The sequence below is a fragment of the Bacillus rossius genome (genome assembly GCF_032445375.1).
Source record: "Bacillus rossius redtenbacheri isolate Brsri chromosome 9 unlocalized genomic scaffold, Brsri_v3 Brsri_v3_scf9_2, whole genome shotgun sequence".
In the NCBI taxonomy this organism is placed as follows: domain Eukaryota; kingdom Metazoa; phylum Arthropoda; class Insecta; order Phasmatodea; family Bacillidae; genus Bacillus; species Bacillus rossius.
In genome coordinates, this window is record NW_026962013.1 from 26,141,866 (window position 1) to 26,169,846 (window position 27,981).

The 27,981-nt window shown below is 38.5% G+C and overlaps 1 protein-coding gene across 1 annotated transcript; it reads left to right on the forward strand.

The window, feature by feature from the left end:
- The first annotated feature begins 1,407 nt into the window (after positions 1-1,407).
- Positions 1,408-27,912, forward strand: LOC134543288 (involucrin-like). The gene is made up of 4 exons (XM_063388198.1): positions 1,408-1,559; positions 4,698-4,862; positions 18,821-18,958; positions 26,391-27,912. The coding sequence occupies exons 1-4, from the start codon at positions 1,408-1,410 to the stop codon at positions 27,910-27,912; spliced, it is 1,977 nt and encodes a 658-aa protein (XP_063244268.1).
- Positions 27,913-27,981: the final 69 nt, after the last annotated feature.

Below are 27,981 nucleotides of genomic sequence, written 5' to 3' on the forward strand. Positions count from 1 at the left end.
GGGTGTGAGGGAGGGGGGACATGCCTTCGCCGCGATCTGACAGAAAACAAGAGACGGCTGCGTCGTCTCATTGTGGTCGGCGCTTTATGAAGTCAAGTCTTCTTGATTCGTTGACGAGAAAAAAAAGGGGGTTGGGGGGATATTTTCAAAAGTCCCGCTACAGACAGAAAATATACAGCCTCCTTCCCACTCCCTATTTTCATCATCTCAAGCTTGTCAGTGTGTCTTTTTTTTTTCTCCCCCGTTCATGGGAGCTAATTCACTCGATTGATGATTCTCCACGATAAACACTTTCTCTGCCACAATAATAAAAGAAAGGGTTTATTTCTACAAAGAAAAAAAAAAGAAGCAATGCAAAGTTGTGTGATGCTAGCACAATATTTGTTTGGAATATACTCGCAATAAAAGCAAGCTTGCATGGGGAATGTAAATTTTGCGTTACAAGCCATCAAAGGAATATCAATGTACTATAATATAAAATAAATATTACTTGAAATTTGATATGTTTATATAATATAATAGTTTGAACTTAAGATTTAATTAACTAAAAAAATTGATACAAAACTTTTTTAAAATAAGACCAAATATATGGTCACCAGGATAGAAATTTCGATCGTTACGAGAAAGTCCATATTGCCTCGCCTTAGTAACTTGTGTCAGCTATTAGCTTCGAAGATGCTAAAGCGGTGTCTTTTGTTAGCTTAGACAGAATGAGTCCGAATTCAAGCAACGAACTTAGGCTGCAGGTTCGTGATGAGAACATAAGTTGAAAACATACGTACCTATACGACTTAATGGTCTAAGCTTCCCAAGCCTGGCACTCATCTTTGAAGTTAAAGCTGAACTACAATTACATCGTAAATAATAGAGAAAGTATATGAGACAGAACACTGCAGGCTGTATGATCAGCTCGCTAACACGAGCTTGAGTTTGTGGCGCCGACTAGCGGACGGCGGCAGCGTTAAGGCGGGGTTTCACTCACCATGTTGAATTTTTGTTCCTCATTGCGGATATTTAAGGGGTGTAATTAAAAATTTACACTATATACCACTCTTGCATTTGTTGTTATGCCTCAAATATTTTCAACAGATATTCACTCAGCTTGATGTAATGGGTGTAATAAGACCCAAAACTGATAACTTACGGGAATCATTACAGCAATTATATCACACTCAGTGAACAACAAATTAAAGAGAGGTAATGGGTTAATTTTTTTTAAAAAAAAAGTAAAATGTAAGGTAGGTGTGTAACATAACAAACTTATCGCAAAATTAATTCTTTAGTTCTTTTGGGTGGGTAGGTAGTCGCAATATAGGTGGTCGTAACTAAAATTATAAGTTGATTTGTGTCAGTTCAGTGACATTAAAAACACCCCAGAATGATGAAAGCTTAATTAAGTGTTGCAAAATGGTGTTCCATTACTCCGACCGCAAAGAAGCAAAAGCGAGCGACGGACTTCGGGTGTGTTCGGGTCCGATCCGCACTAAATGTTGTGAAACGAGCAGTAAACTGGTTGGAATGAAGCTGACTCCGTTCGCGTCATCTTGCCTGCAGCGCAAGTGAGCCCAAGGATTATACTTTAAGTAGAGGTAATTAAAGGGCACCAATTACCACTTGTCTTACATTCTTTCATCCCTGCAGCGAGTCTATAAGACGCCACAGCCCAGACACGATTGTAGTTGTTTGTGACGTACATTCACACTGAAATTTTTTTTTGTAAATGAATCAGAAATATTTATGTAAAATGACAGATATTTGGAAAATTTGACATTTACATGAAAAAATATATGTCATATATCACTACAAATTTGTATTCGCAGTAATACTGCCTTCAGATTCTTACCTAGGCATTCACAAAAAGATTCCTTTCGAAAACAGTTGCCCAGAAATAGTTTTTAATACTACAAAAATATATTGTAACTTTGTACGACACGTGGCTATGGTTATTTTTGCATGTAGGCTATGAAATGCGTTTTTAAAAATGAAACAGTATTTCTTACGAAAATTGGTGCATAATTTTATATTTTAATTGATGTTTCATTCAAGCATAAATGTTTTTCAAACCATAGAAAATATATTCGAATATTTAATAGTTGGCCATTATTTTGTTTTATTATGCTTATTAATGCGCGCAGTTAAAACTGGAAAGCTATTCAGTGAACAATTTTCCAATACATTTAGCTATTGGAGGTACTGGGACAACACAAAGAATAAATACCCGGTAAGAGTCGGAACTTAGTTGGTATTACTGCGAACACTATTTTGTAACGATACAGTTTTTTTCTATGTAAATGTAAAATCCTACAAATATCTGTAGTTTTACATAAATATTTCTGTACCATCTAAAAAAAAAATACAGTGTGAAAGAACAACAAATGCAAGGGAGGTGCCGAGGTAAAATAAAAAATCCCCTAAACAAAAGTAAATACGAAAAAATGGAAAAATCATTTTTTCGTGAGAGACCAAGCCATAAAGACAAGAATAGGTATACTTTAACACTAGTTTATGGTGTGAACGGCACTGGGAAAGATGTTTACCCTCAGCACTGTACTCAAGTTGAAACGAGAAGACAAGCGCTGGGTTGGAGGTTGGATTATGGGGGGAAGGAGGGGGAGGAAGGGGGGCGGTTTGTCATCAGGCCAGAATGGCCGGGCTAACGATGTTGTTAGGCAGCCAAACGGCACCGCGCACATCCGCCATTGTCGGCGGAGAATCCGTAGAGAACATCCGCGTCAACAGCGCGGCGCGGACAATGGTCCGGCGACAAAAGGAACGAAGGGAAACCAGACATCCGAGGGAAGGAAAAAAAATAAAGAAACGGGGAGGAATTATACTTGATAGCGAGGTTGAATTACTCGATGGCAATACATCATGACTTTCATTAGGGCGACTGTCTGTCGGCCGGTTGTCTCTTCATTTGCCCGCCGTCCGCCGCGGAGGGTGCCGAAGGGTGGGGGGGGGGGGGGAAGAGGCGCCGACCGCCTCCGGCGACGACAGCAGCGCCCCTGGGGAGGAGATGAAAAATCGCCGACGCCTAATGCAGCCGAAGAGAATGTCGTAATTTCCGGAACAACCCGTCACAAACGCACGGACATTACAGCAGAAACATGAATTCGACAAATATTTCCAAGGCAGGCTCGAATTATGCACGTAATGCGTTATTGTGGCTATGAGGGTCATTCAAATACAAACCGGAATTTCGGTTCATTCGACTCGAGTAGTGACGTATGCCGGGGGATCTGTGGCGGGAGAGGGGAGAGGGGACAGGCGTGCACACGGCATCACACTCAGGTCCGTCATGTCAGTATCGCTGTGGTGGTACCAGAGTCAGTTGCATGACGCGTTTTTGTTAGTTTCCTCGCCATCGAAGGAGATAAATGGAGTGAAATTGTGAAGAGACTCCAAGCAGAGTTCGGCGAGGCTACTCTGAGAAGAAAAAAAAATAAACAAGTGTTCGATAGTGCCCAGAAGTTTTCGAAGTGGTCGTGGTAAAATGGAACATCAAAGCCATAAACTGAATCTGGCAACCTCCTGTACACTAGGGTGACCAAATCATAAACTTGAAAAAACGGGACACATCCAAGGAGGGTTTGGGGGCGATACCCTCAAGCTAAAGCTAAAGCTAAAGCCGAGGGGCCTCCATCGAGACGTAATCATTGAAACATGCTCTTTTTTTTGCTAATTTGACACCTATAATTCTTTTTCAATTTACCTATGCATATGTAATTTAATTTAAATTGTGAGGCGTATAATAAATAAAAACAATAATTTTGCAGTAAATACTTATTTATTATAAGTATGTATGACATACTTAAAAACATAATTAAACAAGGTAACTAAAATGGGTGAGTTCAACTGTCGAGAAGAGGGGAAGACGGTCCGAGGAGAGGCGCGACAAAAGTGTATCATCAACCCAACGTAAATACGGGACATTTAGGCGTCCCGGGAGACTTTTTCGGGACCCCGTGTACGATTGTTAAAAAACGGGACAATCCCGTTTTTACGGGACGTTTGGTCACCCTACTGTACACCCACCATACAGTCCCTGGCTACTGGAGAAACTATTTTTTTTCTTTTTTTCCATGAAGGGATCAAAAAACTTCCTATCCGTTGGAGAAAATGAATTCCTGTCGAAGGAAACTATGAAGAAAAATAAGGCATTTCAATTGTATTATCGTAAATCATCAATCTGTAGAGAATAATTCCTGTTTATACACTTGAATTACCCCACTATTATTATCCTCAGATTCATTAGGGCGGCAAAGCAGACTTGAAGCATAAGTGCATCTTCACGTTGATGAGTCTACCCTCGCAGGACCGTCGGGCGGTGGCACACAAGCGGGGCACTCCCCACTATTTCCTGGGGTTTATATTGATTCCGCCCCACGCCGGCATCTACGCTCACGGCGCGGCGGGAGGATCGGAATTCTCAAGGGGGAGAGGTAGAAACCAAAATAAGCCATCTTGGTTTGAACATTTCCTTAGGCCACAGTCATTTTCCGCAGCTTATTTTTTTTTTTTTTTTCGAAATTTGTCTTATATATTTGAAGCTGGAAAAATTCGTTATTTCAATCACCTCTAGGATAGAATTCACAAACCTCTACAAACTCTGACAAATACTACCTGCTCATTGGCTTCTGACTTGAGAGACCTTTCAAAAAGGATTCTAATGATGATTCGATACTTCTTTTGTTGAGGGTTCTTCACAAACCAGCCAGCAAGCCAGTCAGCAACTCAGCCAGTAAGTCAGACAGCAACCCAGCCAGCAAGCCAGTCAGCAACCCAGCCAGCAAGCCAGTCAGCAACCCAGCCAGCAAGCCAGTCAGCAAGACAATCAGCAACCCAGCAAACAAACAAGCCAGGTTAGCTCGGAGTCCTTCAGCTAAACTTTAGCACAGTTGAGGAAGCAGAATGAAAGTAAACATGTTTAAACATGTTTTAATTCTAGCCTATCACTGATAACTTTTCGTAATTAATCACAATTTTATTTTATACTTACACACATACATGTTCTTGTTATTTCCATAGACAAAACGATAACAGTTTCTTTCTATCAACACAAAATAAAAACCGTCAATTTATATAAACAAACATAAACGGAAAATCGATACAATTGATGGCGCTAAATTTGAATTCATTTTAACACGCCCCTCTCAAATTTTTGCGTCTCTACAGACTTTTAATCCCATTGCTTCTGCATGACGATGATGCGCAGGTCCTGGAAGCAGCTTTGTGAGAGCATCAGCAGGCATTATTTCTGTTGGTATATATCTTAAACTTAGTTCATCATTTTTCAACAATTGACGCACAAAATGGTATCTTGTAGCAATGTGTTTAGTGCGTGAGTGACAAGTAGCATTTTCTGCAATGTATTTCGCACCTCTGTTGTCTGTTCCGAGATCTATTTTTGATAAATCAATCAAGTTCAATTCAAACATTAAATTTCGTAAATACAAAGCTTCGCGAGCTGTTTCTGACAAGGCTACATATTCAGCTTCAGTGGACGAAATCGCAACTGATTTCTGTTTCTTCGAACGCCATGATATTGCAGCTCCACTTAATGTAAATACATATCCTGTGTATGAAATTCTATCGAAGATATCATTTGCGTGATCTGCGTCAGAATATCCTTGAATTCCATATGAGTTCCCCTTAAATGCTAGGCCATAATTTTGGGTACCTCGTAAATAACGTAATACACGTTTAGCTGCTGACCAATGAATATCTTGGTACTTTTCATTGAACTGCGATAATCTGTTTACAATAAATGTAATGTCCGGACGAGTAGCGATTGCCAAATACATCAATGATCCAATTAATTGTCTGAATGGTTTTTCTTCACTCCCTTTTCGATTTGAATTTCCATCTGGTAACTTTGCTTGATGTTCACAGGGAGTGTTTACAGGATTACATTCTTCCATGTTAAATTTTTTCAAAAGATCGTTTATATATTTTTGTTGACTCAATATAATTTCACCATTTTCTTGATTAATTTCAACTCCTAAACAGTGTCGTGCTAATCCTAAATCTTTTACTTCGAATTCTTTTGCCAGACCAGTTTTAATTTCATTTAGCTTCTTTTCATTCTTTGATATGTACAAAATATCGTCAACGTAGACAACTAAAATCGTATACTGATCTTCACTCATGTTGTAATATAAGCAAGTTTCGCTTGCGGCTGAAATAAGTCCAATAACTTGCAACACTTCACTTAATCTTTTATGCCACTGACGACCAGCTTGTCGTAGACCATATAACGCTTTCCTTAACTTACAAACTTTATGTCCTTGTGCTAGTGTCAGGAGCATTTTTTGAGCTTCTTTTCCTATTTTGCTGTTTATACCATCATTTGTAATTATTTCTTGTAAAGCTTCTTGAATGTACTGTGGGGGTTCCATAAATATTTCTTCTTCTAAACTTCCATTTAAATAAGCTGCGACAATGTCCAATTGAAAAACTGGCAGTTTTTCACGAGCAGCCAGTGCCATCAAAAGTCTAACTGAATCTAATCTTGCTACAGGAGCAAATGTATCAGTAAAATCAACCCCTTGTCGCTGCGTAAAAACTCGAGCTACAACTCTTGCTTTTCTTCGCTCAAGTGTTCCATCGGGCTTTAATTTATTTTTAAGAACAATTTTACTTGTGATAACTGCTCTATGTTTAGGACGTTCAACTATTTCCCAAGTATTATATTTTATCAAACCTCGAATTTCTTCAGAGATAGCTTTCATCCATTCAGCTGCTTCGTTTCCAGTCATAGCTTCTTTCAGTGTTATGTTAACCAAGTTTGCTTCGTCGAGTATGTCAATTTCATTTTTTGCACCATCAACAAATATTTCATCATCACTCAGAACTCCTTGCGTTCCAGTATGGTTATAATTTTCATATTCTTCTTGATCTTCATTTACTTTTGCTGTTGGTCCAGTGTTATAAATTTTACGCGGTCTTCCTCGTTTACCTAATCTCTCCAATCGTGGTCTTCCGGGCATTTTATGCAAAATTGGCTGAAAAATTTCATCTTGTGCCTGTTCTTTTTTATTTATTTGCTCATTTCCTATTTCTTCATTTTCTTCCTGAATTTTATTTTGCATATGTACACATTCAAAATCATCTTTATTACTCTCAATGGTTTTACTTCCCTTTTCTTCATTCAAAAATTGGTTTTCCAGTATTCGTACATCTCTTGCTACAACAACTTTCCTTTCGACTGGAATCCATACTCGGTAGCCTTTCGATTCTTCAGAATAACCTACCAGCACACCTTCTTGTGATCGTGAATCAAATTTTGATTTTCCTAATCCTTTTTCCAAAACAAATGTTTTTGCGCCAAACACTTTCAAGTTACTCAAGTCCGGCACTTCTTTGTTCCAAGCTTCAAATGGAGAATGACTGTCTGGACTAGATGTTGGGCACCTGTTTCTCAAATAATTTGAAGTAGATACTGCTTCAGCCCAAAATCCATGACCTAATCCAGAACTTATCAAAAGACATCGTGCCATTTCAACTAATGTTCTATTTTTTTCGTTCTGCCATTCCATTTTGTTGTGGTGTATAAGGAACTGTCAGACGTCGACGAATACCATTTTTCTTTAAGAAATCATCAAATTCCTTATTGCAATATTCTTTACCGTTGTCTGACATCAAACATTTTATTTTACGACCAGTTTGTGTTTCAACACAAACTTTGTATTCCTTAAAAACTCGAAAAACATCACTTTTATTTCTAATGAATCGAACTTCACACCAACGAGTGCTATCGTCAATGAATGTCACGAAATACCTAGCGTGTCCTAATGACTCTGTTCTTGATGGTCCCCAGACGTCGGTATGTATTAATTCCAATATGTTTGTACATTTTTCAGATTTCTTGGGAAATGGCAAGGCGGTCATTTTTCCTCGTAAACATACCTCACATGTTCCCAACTGCTTTTCTCCATTTAGCTTTATTCCAACAGCTAATCCTTTTCGCGGAATCTTTAACAAGTCTTCTTCATTCAAATGACCAAGACGATGATGCCATAACTTCAAACTAGCAGAATTATCATTTGCAACATTTGTTTGTTCTCTACTACCGCAAACATAGTATAGATTTCCAACTCTTTGTGCTAACAGTTTTATCTTACCATCTTTCCCGAAAACTTTTGCACCAGTTTTGTGAAAAGTGACTGTATTTTCGTGATCAGTGATTCTCGCAACAGATAACAAATTTGTTCTCAATTCTTTTACTAACAGTGTATCATTTAGTTTTACCGACCTGTTTACTTTCCCATCCGTAGTAGTAACTTGCGCAGTTCCTTTTGCAACAATTTCAGTCTCCGCACTGCTAGCTAACAAAACTTTTCCATTTGTTGATGACATATTTAGAAACGCTGCTTCATTACAACACATGTGAGACGTGCAACCACTATCCAGACACCATCGATCATCGCTTGATGTAATCTTCGTATGTAAAGATTCCTCGGTAATTTTCTCTTTGATTTTGAACACATCTTCAACTTGAGATTCAACTTTTGACGAAAATTCTTGACCATCATCACTTAGTTTTCTGGGACAATCAATTGCCTTATGTCCTATTTTATTACATTTAAAACAGTTGTATTTGAAAGGCCTATTAAAATCACTATTGTATCTGCGTGGACTTCCTCGATATTGCTTGAAACGTTTCTGATTTTTCCTTACCCACATAACCTCAGAATCGTCTGTATCTCGTTGACTTTTAGCTTCATACCTTTCGATAATTTTTTCTCGAAGAACATCCGGTTTTGGCAATTCGTTTTGAGACTCCATTGCACATCTAAACATTTCAAAACTTGGTGGTAGTGCGTTTAGAAGTAACGTTGATTGTAAATCATTGTGCATCTGAACGCCCATAGCTGACAGTTTTGCAATTATATCGAAAAACTCCATCAGTTGTGTGTGGAAATCATCATTTTCCCTTATTTTGTACAAAGTTACGCGTTTTAATAGACTTGCCCTTTTTACTGGTCCTGTGGAAGCATATTCTGACTTTAACTTATCCCAAACTTGTTTTGAAGTTTTTAAACCTTTTACCATACGTAATAAACTGGGATCTATTGCAATTATTAGATCTGATTTTGCTTTAGCATCATCATCCTCCCACTTTTCAAGGTCTTGTAGTGAAGCGTCCTTACCTTCAACTGGTTCTGGTCTTGGCTTTCTTCCATTTACGTATACCCATGTTCCATTTTTAACCATCACAGCTTCAATTTGAATTGCCCAAGTATCGTAGTTCTCCTTTGTGAGAGGTTTAATCGAACTCGACGAAAACATCTTAAAAAACTTATTAAGTCTGATCAAATTTTCACGAAGCACAACCTTTACATTCAGTGGATCAACAATTTATATTTTAAGCACTCTGGGCCCATAACCTGATAACTTTTCGTAATTAATCACAATTTTATTTTATACTTACACACATACATGTTCTTGTTATTTCCATAGACAAAACGATAACAGTTTCTTTCTATCAACACAAAATAAAAACCGTCAATTTATATAAACAAACATAAACGGAAAATCGATACAATTGATGGCGCTAAATTTGAATTCATTTTAACAATCACGCAATTAATTTGCAAATTTTTCCTGTCTCTTTCTATAAAGTATAATAAATACATTAATGGAATGCCTAAAGCCAATAGTTAATGACTGCTACAAAAAGCTTCCCCTATAAATTATTTTTACTTCGTGGAAAAACTTCTTAATGTGTTATCTCCGTCCAAACGAAGGTATATTCTCAATACTAAACGGTAATAAAATTATGGCATAAAAATATTAAAACTAATATGGCGTCTTTCGATTCTTGTCTCTCCTCCTTGAGGCTCGACTTCAGCTCAATGATTAATTATTTTTGTTGATTACAGATGTTAAAAATGAAATATTTAGAAAATGAGATTATACTTGTTTTATCAATAGCATTACTCAGCTGTGAAAAAAGAGGAAATAAAGTTATGCAGAAAATGCTGACACTAATATTTGTTGTTCTTGTTCAAGAATAATATCAACTTCAGATATCGTGCGCCTACTGTACAGTATTTTAAATGTAGCTAACCCAACCTAACAAACCAGTTAAACTACCGGTAAACTTTTTGAACTATAGCAATCCCATTTTACAGAATGATTTTTAAAAAATGTCAGAAAGAAAAGAAATGAATTTTAAGTTGGTTATATGCGCCTCTCTCGTCAGTAAAAATATTTTTTTCTTGTGGAGTGGTAATTTATTACGATTCCTAGCCTCGGACGCGGCTACAACCCAGAAGCCAAGCTACTTCGGCTGTAATAATTTTCATTTAAAAAAAAAAATTGTTTTAAACCCTACGCCATCGCGCGCCATCGAGCGATATTCATTACGTGCGTTACACACGATATCTATTAACTTTGGTATTGAATGATGAGGTGGTGAAGGAGGGGGGGGGGGGGGGGGACAACACCACGAGTTTAAAGTAAAGTCACCACACGAAATTAAATTTAAATGTTCAAGGCCATTTACATTCATCAAAGCTTTGCTAAAAACGTCACAACAAAAATTTTTATAGGTGAAAACAGGAGGTTATGGGTCGCAAGTAGGCGACCTGGTACTCCTAAAAGGCCTCGGGGTTCGATGCCAAGTCGCGGCACTCGGGCAACTAGGACTGCACTGGCGATGATGAGATCCCTGTCAGTCGGATGCGAATCTGCTTGGGACTGCTTCATTAAGAAATTAATCTGAGCCATCGGGAAGAGGGGGGGGGGGGGGGGTTGGCGGGGGGGCAAAAATCCTTACATCTGACAACACCGCGAGGGTTTCTCTGCGGCGGAGGGGCGGGGGTTCGATGACCCGCGGAGCCACCTGACAGACTGCACTCCGGAGGAAGCCGTGAACGAGTATCACCGCGAGATGCTTCCGGCGAGAGAGAGAGAGAGAGAGAGAGAGAGAGAGTTGCCGCTCGCTCGCTCGCCGCTGATGGGGAATGCTTCCTTCCACGTTTCCCACGCTCGCCCGGGGGGGGGGGGGGGGTGAAACCCAGGCTCCCGATTGGCAGGCGCCCTGGCATATTATGCATGCGCGCGCGGGCTCCTCCGGAGATATCTTCCCCGGGATTGGACCTGTCGTCCTCAGGGGAGTGATGACTTCCGCCGCGTGCTAATAACGGATCAAGCCGTTGCGTGCTCGGAGCCGAAACCGAACGACGACGAGACATCTGATGAATGCTCTCTCGCCTTTGCGCCGGTCATGCAAGGGTCCGTGAACGTAGAGCTCACAAACGTACTCGTCAGTTTTTTTTTTTTTTTTTTTTTTTTTTTCACGTTTGTACTGTCGACAGTAACGGAGGTTTCCTCAGTAAATAAACCTGAACGCACTTGTAACCGCTCTGTCTATAGGTGATGTCCGAACTACCTCGCCTTGACCTCTTGACGATGTTACACAAACACGCTCGAATTTTTCACCCAATCTCAAGGCCACCGGAAGGGTTTTTTTTAGAGGGAAGGAAGGGGGAGGGGGAACAATTACCTGGAGCCCGACTGTTTCTAGATCTTTTTAATGCGTGAGTTCACCCTGGTAGTAGTTTTAAAATAACAAGTCTATTGCTAAAATATTTCGTTGGAAACCTCACAGACGTATGCGCAGATGACTTTTACAGTTTGGTTTGAAAATATATAAATTTATTAATGGGGAAGGGGCCCGACAAAATTATCCCCTCTCTTTCTCTACGTCTGCCGAATTACCTCATTTTACAGCTACCCCTCGTATTTAATATATCCCAAGAATTGTTTTTTTTTTTTTCTGACAGGTAAGTTTATAACGGTTTTTAATTTGACGGTTCCATATTCTTACGTAAATTCTGAGGGAAAATTCTGCTAACTTGTTGGCTAGCCTAATTCTTTATAAAACAAATATATTTATTTGATTGAATAATTTGTGTGGCTTGGCAGTGTAATGACTAAATTTATTTAAAAAAAGCGAAATATTAAATTAACTATGCCTCTCACCTAGCTGTCCCCGAAATTGAAATACAGCATCAACGAAAGCCATCCGGTGAACTAAGAACAGGCTTGCATAGTTAGGTGCATTCTAACAATTATTTGCATTTGGAACCTCACCGCTATGAATTTGGAGGGCTACTTGAAGTTGACGTATTTAAATCTAAATTAAAATGGATAGTATGGAGTTTTTGAGAGAGACAATATTGTCTTTTACACTTGTTTACGCATATAAAATAAGCATCAACAAGTTTATTTAAGACCTACTGCAAGCATATAAATAAATAAAGATATTATTGACTAAATAAAATAAAACCGAAATATAAAATAAAATTAATTACAAGGACATAATAACGCACATTTTATAAGTACAATCTCATCAAGGACTATCAAAACAGGTTAAAAATACTCTTGAAAACTTCAAGTTCGAAAACGAAGAGCATCCTTCGTACTATAGCTTTTTTTAAAATTAACTTACATATAGGAACATTTAGCGCTGTTTAGGCATAAGTTCAATATTTAAGTAATTGTTTAAGTTATGAAGAACTCCAATATGATTGTCGTGTTGCTAAATATCATAAGTTAAACATTTTGACTGTTGAGTTGTAAGGTTATTTCAATGTCTTACTTTTTTGTACGTTTTTAATGAAAAAAAATACTTACACACAAAAGTAAAATGCATGGTCCAAAAACCAGCGATGACAATGGAAAATTTAAGTTGTAAAATGTAAAAAGCGTCCTATATTCCAGATGATCACAAGTAATGATGTTTAGTACTTTACATGTTAAAAACCTAAGTTTTTTTTAATTGCAGCTATTTTCAAACGTTTATCGGTCTCATGGGGCTGCGGAACGACTAAAATTGCCTGATATTGCAAATTTGGTTTTCATGTTTAATCAGATATATTATATACGAAAGCGTGGTACGATAAAGATTTAAGCGTTTGTATGGGGATAAGTTCAGACTACTGATTAAACTGAACTTATACTTCTCAGCAGACTCACTGTACAGACATTCCTCCAATCATGGCTGCCTCACAGGGACCAATCACAGCTCGGCTGTGAATGGCCCTGTATGAATATAAATACCATGCCAGAACTCCTGGCCTTCAGTGTGACGTATATTTATCAAGTGCCTAGTTTGTAGTTTGTTTGTTGTTCTTCTTTGTTTAGTGTTTAAGGTGCTGTTGGAAGCAAAGTGGGCGGTGAGTGTAGCCAGCCACCACCAGGGGCGCTTGCGTCATTGGTTACAAACATTTTTTATTAAATTATGAAAGCGGACCTAGTGTCCAAGTTCGCTCATCACCCATCCCCTACTCCCTACCCCTGGGTAGACTCTTTTTTTCCGCGACCAACTCTTCATCCAGATCGTCCTCTGTCTCCTTTATTCTCCTACACTGCCCATCGCATCCCTCATGTCTGTGACCAGGGTGTACTCTCTGTCAATTCAGTATTCACCTGGTCCCAGCTTAACGTAGATTGAAGTCTGTATTTAAGGATAGGGGAGTTAGCCATGGCATCTATCGCCGCCATGGCTGGCCACATGATGCATGCGACCCTCTCCCTGCATGGCTAATCCCAGCAGGACTGGGCGTACAGGCTTCGGCCTGAGACGCACCTGGATCCCTCCCTAGACCGGATCCTTCTTACAAAGTACTCTTGTTTTAGTAAGGTTAGAAAAAATAAAAATAAAAAACCTGGTCTTCAGTTCTTAATAGCTAGGGCCTCGTATTTTTGGCGAAAAGATTTCCAAACCCACCGTGTGTTAATTAAAAGTTATAACAGAGTATATAGTGCAAATAAAATACTTGATCGATTTTTTAAAGTTAAATTTAACTGTTACACCGCGGGTAAAACCGCGGTGCTAGTTTACGGTAAGGATAATTTTTAAGTTGTCGGTCGAACTTCAACCCAGTAGATGTCGACGAACTGCATTACTCTCCTTTGAGACTAATGGCTTAACGTTGAATTAATTATGGTCCGTGCTAGCTATCACGCTGGAAACAGAAGCGGTATAAAAAAAAAGATAATTAATTTCTTCGCTGGTAAAAGTTATACAGAGAAAATGGTAAGTGCACGCAACAACATTACTCATTTTACTAACTACCTTACTTTATATTATTTCATTCCACCAGCGAGGTAGTTAGTAGAACAAGCTATAAAGATTACAAATTATCACAAATGTTGATGAACAATGCCTGACTGTCTTATGTGACACATAAAAATTTGAGGCAAAACACGGAAAGAGTGAATTTTTTTATACCATTTATCGCTGGGAAATTTGATTGTTTGTAATGCATCAATACGGGTTTGTTTATGTTTCAGCAGGCAAAATAAACTTTCGTAGCCCTTGAATGGGCCAATGAAAACACGGCGATTTCATTACAGATTGTCTGCGATTATCTGGAAATAACTATTTCTAGAAGCATATATTTTTCACGAAATAATCTGATTGCTCATTAGACTGCAATGAGGTATGCCCGTGCTAGCGATTGTTTCCATGTGATTTAGGGCCGTCTGCAAGAGAAGCCATTGACCTATTTGGCCAATTTCTCTTTCTTTCAATTTGGCCTATTTCTCTTTCGCGCCCCTACACTTGAATGAAGTTCGGTAAATAAATAGGGAAATGGGCAAATTTTTGGTTAGTAAATTATTGAAAAATTAATTTTAGTTACGTGTTAGACCACTTTCAGAGTATTATTCTCTCAAAAGTCCCCACTCCTACCTACGCCCTCCCATCGTTAAACTAGAGAATTGCTGCATTTCTTATCCTCAGCTTTATCTCCGTAACTAAACGTGGCATGGGTATAAACATGTTTTGTATCTTGTTTATTGTGACATTATCCAAACGATGCCATTTATCTCAATTTTCGCTAACGCTAACGGTTTGGCCACTATAAAAAAATGGTGAATGATACTGGTGATCTGTGGGCCATGCTAACGGTATTCTATGTTTAGCTTGAAAGGCAGTCGATAATCTATGTAAATTAAGGTGGACTTGTGGAGCTTGTTCTCGAAACACCAAACCAATACTTCTATAGCGCTAATTAAAAAAAAATTGTTCTGTGGCCTGCCACGCACAAATCTGTTGGTTACTGATTTACAAACCAGCTCGGAAAATGCGTAATTTATCCTCAAGCAGCGAAGCGATTCATTGCGGGTCGGTAATAAGTTTCAAACTCATCGGTTAGGAAAATAATTATCCTTATTCATTAAAAACTAAATTACGTTGCATACAAACACTGCAGTTAAAAAAAAAATAAACAATATTTGTTTTAGTGAAGAAACATACAAACGGTTAATTTAGAAGCGCTGTTTCGTAAAACGTAATTGCGATCGCATTTCGAGGAATAACGCCGACAAACATCACCTTCGCCTTGAGCCCGGAGACTTAAACCTGCCCCGTTAATTTAAATAATTTATAAAGGGAGGTTGGGATATGTAGACTCAAGGGCGGAGAAGTCCCTTCAATCTCAGCAGTTGGCCAGACGCTTCAACGACTAATCTGACAACTGATCCTCACCACGAAATTAAGGTATAATATCGATAATTAAATTTTCAAAACTGAAAGGCAAGTTAATCTGAAACTGCTTCCACTGGAATTCATTTCTTGCTTCCGAGACTCATTCGTGTAATTTCCTACACGTTGTTTCCAGTTACTCTCAGCACGGCGCAGATTCCAGCTGGTCTTCTGCAAATCCCTTGTCTTTATAATTCGAATTGAATATCAAATTATTCATGAATATTCAATTTTTTTTTCTAATCAAATTTAATCATGCAGTGAAACTTCTTTTGTCACGCTTCGTAAGAGTACAAGAAAGATTGTTGCAACATACTTTTTTCTGCTAAGACGAATACACGAGCTTGTGCATTTTTTTTTAATTTGCCTCCTTATCATGACCAACGGATTGAGCATGAAAAAAAAATGGTATTGTTGACCCAACAAAAAAATTTAGGAACTTTATAAATGTTTAATAATTGCAACTGATTTTTTCTTGTCTGTAATAATCATGCATGGCCTACGTTGCGAACTGCAAATACAAATATATCAATGAAAAGTTCTTGCCGTGATAGGTACATGCTACACTAATTTCATTTAAACTTTTGTGAATAAATCCCACTTGTTTTATCTATTGGTATCGGATAATTAAATCAATTATTTGATTTGAAATGTATCGAATATCACTTTATTCAAAAATATAGAATATTTTTCGAATACTCGCAAACCCTTAGTTCTATCCCTAACCACGAACCCGCCAAAGCCTATACAAACTCAACACACCTTTTTAAATCACTTTACTTATTTATTACACCAAAAGCACTCCCCAATTCTGCAATTTCACCACTAGAGGTGATGGGTGGCATTCCACAGCCTGCAACTCTCCGCTGACCCGAGGTTCGATGCCCGTATCTGGCACTTGGACCTCGAGGCCCGAAACTGTTATGACGACAGTACAGTTTGCAGCATTCACTGTCGCGAATATTGTCTCACTGAGCAAATGGCCTGAACCTTCAATATTGAATAATTTCATTTCATTTTGTGAATTATATATACCGTTCTATATTAAAAATTTATGCACACCATGCCATAGAGTATTCATTAACATGTTTTATTTTACCGCCATATATTGAGTGGACGTCATTTATATCTCGTGTGACATAAAAACAATAATTTATTACTTTTTGATCTACGCTGATGTAAAAACCTTAACTACAGCTAAATATATTACGAACTATGAAAGAACAAATTACAATATTATTTGTTTCCTGATAGGGCAATTTTTTCTTAAAAAGCAAACTCTTAAATTAAGTTATGAAATAATATATAAAAATCCACGATGGAGGTGACTGATACAAATAATAGGCGCCGGCCTGCTTTACACATGTCGTTTACATTTCCAAGATATAAAATGTCCAAAAATACGGCGGTGTTAAACTGGAGCCATTCTCCATGCGTATCCGGAATGTGCTTTTTTTTCTTCTTTCGCCCCCTTCCATCGCTTCTTCACGGCTGCCAGCTGCAGGAATAAAACAGGTTGAGCGGAATAAATTCAGGACGGAAGGAAAATAAGTTTGCAAATCGAACCAGTTTATAGGTAATGTTTCAATGAAAAAAAAAAAGCAGGAAGGCCAGTGGCTGAACGCAAAGAAACGAGTCATTACTTTTTCCTTTAAATTTTATTCCGGGGAATGTATTTTTTTGTACTCGCCGCTAGTTTGGGACGCCTGCGTGCGCCGGTTGTGTCGGGGGACACATGAGATTCACACCAGGCCATTCCGAGGCTCGTACAGTTCCGAACGAAGGTTACCGAAGTTCGCAGCTCGCTCGTGCAACTTCGGTGGCCCATTTTATTGGATAAAAACGCGCGGGAAAGGTGTCGAGATTGTCTATAATAGACATTAATGACGGAGAAATTAGATAATTGTCAAGCTATATTATATTATACATTTTGGTGGATGGTTGACTAGGTTAGGCTAGCTGCAATAAAAAATAAACTGTCAAATCGTGCGAACGGTTGGTTCACACGAACATTTCAAATAGCAATCTTACAAATAAGCTAAGATAAAATAATAACATTACAATTATCTAAGTTAGTTACGTATTAATTTGGTAGTTCTTAATCAACCAATAAAATTACTTTACCGTTTTTTTTTAATTTAGCTAATCCAAACATTTATCCACTCTTTTAACGTATTTTTTTTTATGTAGCTATACTAACCGAACCAATCATCTACTCTTTTAAACTACTTTTAATTTAGCAAATCTAACCAACCGTACAGAATATTAATATAGCTAACTTAACCTAACAGACAATTCTCACGATATCACAGATTTGTATTATTTACACCAAATCTTAAAATGGCAAATTTTTAGAATTTTATTTTTAATTTTCATATATGTGTCTTTCATTCGAAATTATCAATGTTTTAACCAATCAACAAAACTTCTAACCAAATACCCAAAAAAACGGATTTTGGAATTCATTTCTGGACCTGTTGATATTTGGTACACAGAGAAAGAGATAAAAAAATATGGATGCGTGTACTTAGATAACGCGCTTGATAAAAAAAAACTAATTTTAATTTTGCGTGCAAATAATTAATATAAATAAAATAATCAAAAGACTGGAATGATATAAATACGGTTGTAAAGTATTAATTCAATCAAATTAATATTGTTAAATACTGCATATACTCAGTATTCAAAATTAAAATAAACACGTGTATAAAATTAATGATTTAATTTACGAAAATAATAAAGATAAATTTTAATTAATAATGAAAATGAATACATGTTTATTCAGATATATGAATTGTAATTGTTAATTAAATAATAATGTAATAAATAAAAATTCATAATGCAAATAAATAATACATACGGGAAAATAACCTCACTTATATAAACTTGGAAATACACTTTAAAGAGTTAATAAATACAATTTTAATTACTAATATTCACAATAAATATTTTTAAATATATGGCCCAGTATTCAATATCAATCGCTAAATTATTTGATTTAAAAGGACGTATATAATTTTTATTTGTATGTATCCTTTTTTCATTATGTCAATTTTTTTTTGCAAGCTGCGCGCGCATCGTAGAATTCCACTCTCGTCGTTTTCTTTTTCCTTAACGAGCCTAAAGAAGTGTAACTTCAAAAAAGACCCGAACTAACTGACGAACGCGGCCTCGGTAAGGACTGGCGTGAAGGTGTTTAGCTTCGCCGGGTGTCGGAGGAGGACGCAGGCGGGTGTTTGGCTTGACGCGCAGGGGCGGTCCTTATCAGATGTCGTGGAAGGGTAGGACCAGCCCAGTTGACGGCTGATCATGATCCAGGCGGGCAGTAATTACACTGGACGCGCACACGCGACGATCGGGAAGTTTTGAAGAAGAGGAGAAAGAAAGAAAGAAAGAAAAAATATGGCGGAGGGCGGAAGGTTGTTTTGGAGGAGAGCCAATGCAGTTGGGGAACAGGTGAGTGTCGTCCACATAAACCAATCCAAGTCCGCCTCGATTACAGCCCAAGGTTGTACGAGCGAGATACGCTGCAGTTTGTTACACAAGGTGACGTACACGGTAAATTTACCTTATATTTATCTCTTGAATTAGGTTTTACTACATTGATAAAAGTTGACTTCGTACTTTTTCACATGGAGGGTAATGTTTGTTATTTTCGTCAGCAATTTTATTTTATTTTTGTAAATAATAACGTGAATAGATTTAGTTGCTGTCACACATGAGACATGTCCTAAAAAATCTTTACTTAAAATGCAAAGTTGCCTTGATTATCTTTAGAAGTTAGACATTGCACAATTCCACACACAAGTCAGCAAAATAATAACAAGTGATAGGAGCAGGGGTTGGACACTCTATAGCCAGTTTTTATAATAACACAGCGCTAAATCGTACATTGGGGAAAATTAATAATTATTTTATATATATTTTATTTTGATTATATTTAAGAAATTGGGTATTATCTTTGATTTATTTTCAAATTTATGAAACTCTCAAATAATTATTACTTTTAATTAAGAGAAACATAATTTTTATTAATTATATAAAATTTTATGCACCTTTTATTCTTGGAAAACGTAGAAGACAACTTTTTGTTGTGAAAGTTATCAGTCTATTTGTTGGGAATTTCATTTAAAGATAGGAATTTTTGTAAAATATGCGTGGAAAAAACCTAGAAAACATTTTCAGAGCTACTACTCCACATGATAATGAAACAAATCCCTCGTTTCCTCATACATATATTATTCACATTTTGACTATTTATTGTATACCTACATGCAAGGGTAGCATTTAGACATAAATAGTTTATAAATAACACACACAATTTATTGGCTTGCGCCCCATTTATTGTAAAGAAAAAGCGTGACAAAATCGCTATCATGTTTGTCATATTTGCGATAATGTATCAAAATTACAAAAAAAAAACGCAACGTTACAATAGCATTGAATGTTCGGTTTTTATACTAGTTCTTTATTTACTCTATGGACAGGTAAATACTAAGTACGGAAGTACCTATTCCGCACGAACAAGCTATCCAGGGGAAAATTTGTGCCCCAAACATTGAACGAATAATTAGAAGAGACCAGGAAAATTCGTGGTTTCAGTTACCTCTAGGATAGCCTCCATTATCCTCTGCTTTTCTCAATAAAACCCTCGTGTTCATCGGGTGCTTAGTTGAGGCGTCCATTGGGTAGCTTGTGATTCGATGCTTCTTTGGTTGATAGTATCTCATTGGCCAAGAAAGCTCCAGTTAAACTGCGAGACAATAGCAGAATCAGGAGAATGGTACACATATTTGAATTTCAGCCCATCATGAAAAGAATCTGCAAATTTTTCCGTTCTCCGCCAATTAGCTAATGAAAGAACTTTTAAATATATGTGACTCATACTTGTCATGCTGTTGAGGTTTTTACAGGTTTTTACAAAGTATGAACTTTTTTTTCGAGTTAGATGCAGCAATATTTAATAACTAGTGCATGCAATTGTGTTCTTGTCAAATAACTGTTACGTTAAATTAAATATAGTTGTAGTGTCATTCATACAATCCTTACATCAGGTGAATTTCACAGTTTTTTTGTTGGTAAGTTGTAAGAAAATGTTGGCCCCTGTGATCTGAATTATTGTTGTACTTTGCTGTAGAAACTTTATTATTATGATGGCGGTGCCAAAGTTTGGTTATCGTTTCTTTGTAAACCCATTAGGCTACAACATTTCTGGAGTTATTTGTTCGTTTTTAATGTGTAAACATATTATCTCTCCGTATACGGCATAAGTAGGGGTAATTTAGGGAATGGAACGGAATTCAAATGAACGGAAATGTTTAATCACGGTGGCGAAGTCTTCAAAATGGCGGACCCACGTGTAGCAACATAAACCTGTATATAGTCACTTTCGTAAACATTAGGTTACATACAACACGTAGCTTTTGGTGTGTCAAAAAAAATTATGATAGTGAAAATACCCTGGAATATATTTGGTAAACTAAATTAGTCGTAGTAAAAAGTAATTACTAGTTTTAAAATACGTAAGAAAACTGTTATTAAAATCATTATAATTCATCTACTCGTTGCCAAATTTCAATAGACTGGGTAGAACATCGTTAGAGCGAGCGCTTTTAAAGCTGAATGAGGAATTTTTTATGGGGTTCTATAATAGTCACTGGGATTTTATTAAGTTTGTATTGATAACAAACTAATAATATAAGATTATGTAATAATAATGTTGAATCGGCTCAACAAAGTTAAGTTTTGTTTGTAGGAAGTATTTACAGACTGATTTCTGTCGTTTAAGCAAAAACAAATATACAAACATATACTTAGTGTTATTATATGTGTTTTAAAATGTTTCAAGTGAATATTTTAGTAATGTCATATAAGTATAATTTAAAGCGTGTGCAGAAACCTAATATAATCAACGATTTAGTGAATTTTAACAAGATGGGTAGTACTATAATAAAATTTCTTGTTGAAAATTAGGTCCAGAGCCTTTTTAGCTTTTATCAGGGCCGTTTCTAATAATTTAAAATTTCCTTCTGTTTATTTTTCCCCTGTGATATTTGCGCGTGATGGTGGCAAACGACGTTTACGATTAAGTCAGCGAATTCTAGCGGCGGGCGCAGGAAGCAATTTTTTGTGGTTCGCATCCATAAATTTTTTCTATGTGAAAAGCGAACTTTTTATTTATCACTATGTTTCTCACACCCGGAATTATTTTAAAGAAGTCTACGTTAAATTTCGTGTCCTTGTTTCGTATTACAAGTTCATTTTCAACATGGAATAACCTGCTCGTTACCGAGGTTAGACCTTTACACATCGCTGGCGAGCACTGAAAAGACCAGCTCACTTCATTTTTTTTTCTTTTCAACTCAAAGTAAACTAGTGGTAAGGAGGCCTCCCCGCCCAGCTACCGCGGAAGCTGTCTTGTCGGCGGCGGGATCTCGTCGCGCGGGAAGCGCGCCAGTGTTGGCGGGCGTGGCGGTCCCCGGCGCCGCGCCAGTGCTGCCAACGCCCGCAACCTGTAACTACTGGGGAACCAACCAGCATCCTCCGGGAAGCCCCGCTGAGCCCCGGCGGCGATTGCCCACGGACCCGATCTGATCGCCCGCTCCTAAGGCTGGTTCACGGCTCCAAGCCTCGGTCTCACACGCCATTTTTTTTTTTTTTTCAAATTCTCGCCATTACTATCCACTTAAAGTCTACTTCTGAAATTTCAACTCGTCTTCTCCTTTATATCTGTCGTTCCGTCGCTAATATTTTCAACATATTTTCACTAAATCACACTAATATAACAAATGCAAAAGTTTTGTGTGTATGTTTGTGACTCAATAACGCCCTAACCGCTTAACGGATTTGGATGATATTTGACATACAGATAGCTAATAATTTGGATTAACACACAGGCCACATATTACTGTGAAATTCTATCCCTAATGGAGTGAAAAATGGGTAAATTCATTTTTTATAACAGGATATCATAGGTCATAGACATACAAACAGTGAGTGTGTGTCATTTCGCTTTGACCGCCACACGGTCATACACATAGTAAGGTTTGGCAACTTCCTATCCTTCTCCTTGGTGAGATCCGTCCGCTTAGTGGAGCTCTCTGAAAACCACGCGACCATTAAATCACTGCTTTACAATTACAATAAAAAGGTTATATTTTTCATAAACCCAGTATTAAAGAGAGAAAAAAAAGTGTTTAAATAAATGCTTACACTCTGCTTTAGTTTAAGGCCAAATCCATCGTTCGCCAAACTTTAAGGCATCTAAACCTTTGTATGTGCAGGAAATGGATAAATTTTATTTCACGTCGTGTGCAGAACCATTAACCAAAATGAAGTTAGTATGTATTTATAGAAGATGCTTCTTTGTATATTTACATACTTTTAGAGCGTATGTTGGTAAAGTGAAATAGCAGGTCAAAGGTTTTATAATTTTTTTATGAAATTATAAAATAGGTCTGTAGCTAATATTTTAAAAAATAAACCGCCAACTGAATCATGCAATACTGGTTGGCATAAAACAAGTATTTTCTGTAGGTATGAAACACTTTTTTTTTTAGCGTCTGTGCTCTCGTTCTTACGCCAACTTTCTTACGTAAACGTAAACGTGAGCGAGCGTGAACTTACCTTTATGAACGTGCTCACAAGCGAGAGAGTTTCGGGGTTCTAGTCTTGTTGAGGAGTTTGTCGAAATAAGCACTTCCCGGTACAACTCGCAAGTGTGAAATTTTCACACTGCTGAGACTCTTTTATCAGGAAACGTACGAGTTAAATCCACAAACTGTCCATTGTTTCCACCGACTTGAGTGATGCCTGTTGAAACCATACCAGGTTGTTTCCTTCTGGATAACTACGTCTGTACTAGTTCTTTGCCATCTATTTTTTTTACTCTGTATGCCTCTCTGCTATTTGAATCCCAAAACAAAAAAAGTCTGGATTTGCATATTTCATGCCGTATTCAACTGAGCCACAAACAATTCAAACATACATGTGTTTTCCAAGCACTGCGTCTTTGCAGACATGATAAATTGTTTCAAAAGATGTTCTGACTTCATAATTATCTATCTAATGTAGGACTAATGAAAACAATAATATCAATTAGGTTATCTTTTTAGGTCACCAGAAATACTTTTAATGTAGACTATATTTTTGCATGGTCTTCAGCAAAAGAGAGTTGGTTAATAATGCTTAGTTATGGAATCATTCGAAGTGAAATCTAACTGTAACATTGCAATGAGACCTGTCAAATCAAAACACAACTTAGTTCCGATCTCTTGGAAACAAAAGGGTTATATTATTACTGTAGATAAATATTTGTCTAACCAGTAAAAGGCTTGTCCTATAAAATTAATATTGCTAACTTAAGAGCTATAACGGTTTGTTTAGTTAATCACAATTTTGTTATTTTTTAGTGGAACGATTATTGAATGTCTAGTTTATGGGTGAAAATAATGTTGGGAAAATCAGTGATATCAAAATGTTTGTCTATGTGCAAGTTTACACATATGATGAAATGGTATTGATACACTGTCACGTGTCCTTATGAAAACTATTTATTTAATATAACTGAATAAATAGTATTTTTCATGTTTTAATTTATACCTATTGTAAATAAGAGTTTCCGTTTGTACGTTTGTTTGTTTATTTGTTTCTTAAACAAATCTACAGCTTTACTTCAAACTTGATCAAACTTGAAATTTTTTGTCCTTTAAAACAAGAGGAAGGTCACTGTTGAAATGAGATTTCGAAAAATCATCTCCACCCCCTTTTCCATTCTTTAAAGCAGCATTTTAGTATTTATGAATGAAATGTGCGTTATTGAGGTTCAAAATAAGAGGAGAGTTACAGTCTGAAACTGATGTCCACAAAATATGAGTTGTTACTTGATATTCAAAATAAAAATAAAATTACTATTTACATATGATTAAAAAAACTAATCCCTATAATCGTGCGTACAAAAATACAACCAGTTTTAAAATATAATGCAATTATTATTTACTCAATGAATGCTTACAACTTAAAATTTTTATAAAATATGCATCGTGTAAGTCTGATTGCTGGCCACCGTCTGTCTTTTTTCTTTAAAACGTTTCAACACTTGAAATGGACTTCAACCAAACCTTTTTCTATTTACAAATTTTTAGGCAAAATCAATGCTTTTTTTTTTGTTACGAAAGTTACAAAGTTACTGACATTACAAAATCTTTACGTGTGATGTTTTCATATCTCGAAAATAATTACATTTTGCATTCATTCAAACACGTTTTTAAACAGCGAATAAAAGCAAATAATAAAAAGTTTGAATTTTTTAAAAGAAAGTATGTTTGTGAACACCAAAGACTATATGAGTTGTTAAAAATAATTTACGTTTTTTCTGTTTAAATGGATATCTTATACAATTATAAGGATGTTAAGTGACTAACGCTAAGCATAATATTCAAAATTTTAAGTGATAAAATCTTTCCTCGCAAGTACAAGAACATATAATTTGAAATATTTTATCAAACAAACTGTTTTATATATTAGTATTTCATTTATACATTCAATTATTCCTCAACGAATTATCAGATAACGATCCTGGATGGTCAGTCGGTGAAATTAATAAACGTAAAAAGTAGGTTTTTAATTCAAATTTAGTTTCGTCATTGAAAGTGAACACTGGAGAAGAATTTGGTCCTAGACATTATAAGGAACCGTTCCAGAATTTTTCTATAGCGATTTCGGGAAACTTTTGAAAAAAAAAAAAAAAACAGAAATCATGATGCACCGGTCTGGAATTATAACAATCTGTCGAACCAAAGGCAAAAGCGAATAAAAGTTTTACCATCGCACTTCCTTGCCCTATTAAAGGAAAGTAAGCATAATTTTATTTATGAAAAAAAAGTAGGGATAAAACCACTTTGCCCGCGGTTTGCTTTTAAATTCTTTCGTTGGTGGAAATTATAGATTTTTAGGATTTAGAAAAAAAGGGGGGGGGGGGGTAAATAACATCTCTATCTCTCCCCCTCCCCTTGTGTACTCCCTAGCTCTGTTGTGAAGGAAATGATCAGATTTGTATTTCGAGTTCAAATATCTAGTTGAACAGAGGCCAATTTTTTTTTTGAAATGCCAAGAAAAATAAATTTAACCACACCAGAGCGTGGTAGCTCTCACGGCAAACTAGTTTTTTTTTTTTTTGTTTCAAAACAATTTCAATGGTATGTAACTGGTCTGTGATGGGAGGTGTGGTGGCAAAGAGGGTAATGAGGAGAGTGAAGCGAAGTCAACAGCATGAAAACTTGTCAACGGCACGGTCGGGATCAAACCTGAGTCGCGGCGGTGTGCCTCACATCCTATTAGGCTCTCCCGCCGTCCACGAAGCAGCGCACACCCCGCGGTGCAATTACCATAACGAGGTCCAACCGAACAATTACGAGCGGCCGGGAAAATGCGCACACTCGTGAAATAAACTAGTGTAATGATAACTCTCCCCCAATATCCAGAGAGCCGGTGATGAATTATACAGCGGCCGCGGTCGCGGTGAACGGGAACTCGAAAATCTGGAATGACTTGTTCCATGGGGGTCGAGATGCCCCCCCTCCTCGCTCGTTAGTCGTCGACGCGGCCTTGGGGTGGGCATAGCCCGCGTCGTCGCCTCGGAGGAAGATGGTGCGCGGGCTCTGGCTCGCTGCTACAAGAGCCCCTCCGGTGAAGCCGAGGTCCCCTGGTGACGTCACGCGAGTTCTCGGGCGCGACTCACCCAACAGCGAGGCATCGGCGGAACGGCTTCACCTGTATCCTCCCGCCACAGCCGAAGAAACCGCATGGGGTAAAAGACTCAGGCCAGGAACCCTGTGACGGGTGTTGCACAAGGGACGCGGTAGTACGTCGAAAATTACTGGACCGAAAGGCACCAGACCGAAAGGCACCGGACCGAAAGGCACCAGACTGAAAGGCACCAGACCGAAAGGCACCAGACCGTAAGGCACCAGACTGAAAGGCACCAGACTGAAAGGCACCAGACCGAAAGGCACCAGACCGTAAGGCACCAGACCGAAAGGCACCAGACTGAAAGGCACCAGACCGAAAGGCACCAGACTGAAAGGCACCAGACTGAAAGGCACCAGACCGAAAGGCACCAGACCGTAAGGCACCAGACTGAAAGGCACCAGACTGAAAGGCACCAGACCGAAAGGCACCAGACCGTAAGGCACCAGACCGTAAGGCACCAGACTGAAAGGCACCAGACCGAAAGGCACCAGACTGAAAGGCACCAGACTGAAAGGCACCAGACCGAAAGGCACCAGACTGAAAGGCACCAGACCGAAAGGCACCAGACCGTAAGGCACCAGACCGAAAGGCACCAGACTGAAAGGCACCAGACCGAAAGGCACCAGACTGAAAGGCACCAGACCGAAAGGCACCAGACCGTAAGGCACCAGACCGAAAGGCACCAGACTGAAAGGCACCAGACCGAAAGGCACCAGACTGAAAGGCACCAGACTGAAAGGCACCAGACCGAAAGGCACCAGACCGTAAGGCACCAGACTGAAAGGCACCAGACTGAAAGGCACCAGACTGAAAGGCACCAGACCGAAAGGCACCAGACCGTAAGGCACCAGACTGAAAGGCACCAGACTGAAAGGCACCAGACTGAAAGGCACCAGACCGTAAGGCACCAGACTGAAAGGCACCAGACTGAAAGGCACCAGACCGAAAGGCACCAGACCGAAAGGCACCAGACTGAAAGGCACCAGACTGAAAGGCACCAGACCGAAAGGCACCAGACCGAAAGGCACCGGACCGTAAGGCACCAGACCGAAAGGCACCAGACCGAAAGGCACCAGACCGAAAGGCACCAGACCGAAAGGCACCAGACCGAAAGGCACCAGACTGAAAGGCACCAGACCGAAAGGCACCAGACCGAAAGGCACCAGACTGAAAGGCACCAGACTGAAAGGCACCGGACCGTAAGGCACCAGACCGAAAGGCACCAGACCGAAAGGCACCGGACCGTAAGGCACCAGACCGAAAGGCACCAGACCGAAAGGCACCAGACTGAAAGGCACCAGACTGAAAGGCACCAGACCGAAAGGCACCAGACCGAAAGGCACCAGACCGAAAGGCACCAGACTGAAAGGCACCAGACTGAAAGGCACCAGACTGAAAGGCACCGGACCGTAAGGCACCAGACCGAAAGGCACCAGACCGAAAGGCACCGGACCGTAAGGCACCAGACCGAAAGGCACCAGACTGAAAGGCACCAGACCGAAAGGCACCAGACTGAAAGGCACCAGACCGAAAGGCACCAGACTGAAAGGCACCAGACCGAAAGTCACCAGACCGAAAGGCACCAGACCGAAAGGCACCAGACCGTAAGGCACCAGACCGAAAGGCACCAGACCGAAAGGCACCAGACCGAAAGGCTCTAGACCGAAATTCTGTTCTCCGAAATTTCGGTAAAATTATTTTCTACCTTGTTCCTGCTACCCGTTACACAG

Bases quoted from the DNA above. Each gene is read 5' to 3' on its own strand.
- LOC134543288 (XM_063388198.1), top strand. From the start codon at position 1,408: ATGGTGTTCCATTACTCCGACCGCAAAGAAGCAAAAGCGAGCGACGGA. The intron at 1,560-4,697 runs GTGAGCCCAAGG...TCTTTTGTTGAG, and splicing joins TCATCTTGCCTGCAGCGCAA to GGTTCTTCACAAACCAGCCA. The intron at 18,959-26,390 runs GTGAGTGTCGTC...CTGGACCGAAAG, and splicing joins CCAATGCAGTTGGGGAACAG to GCACCAGACCGAAAGGCACC.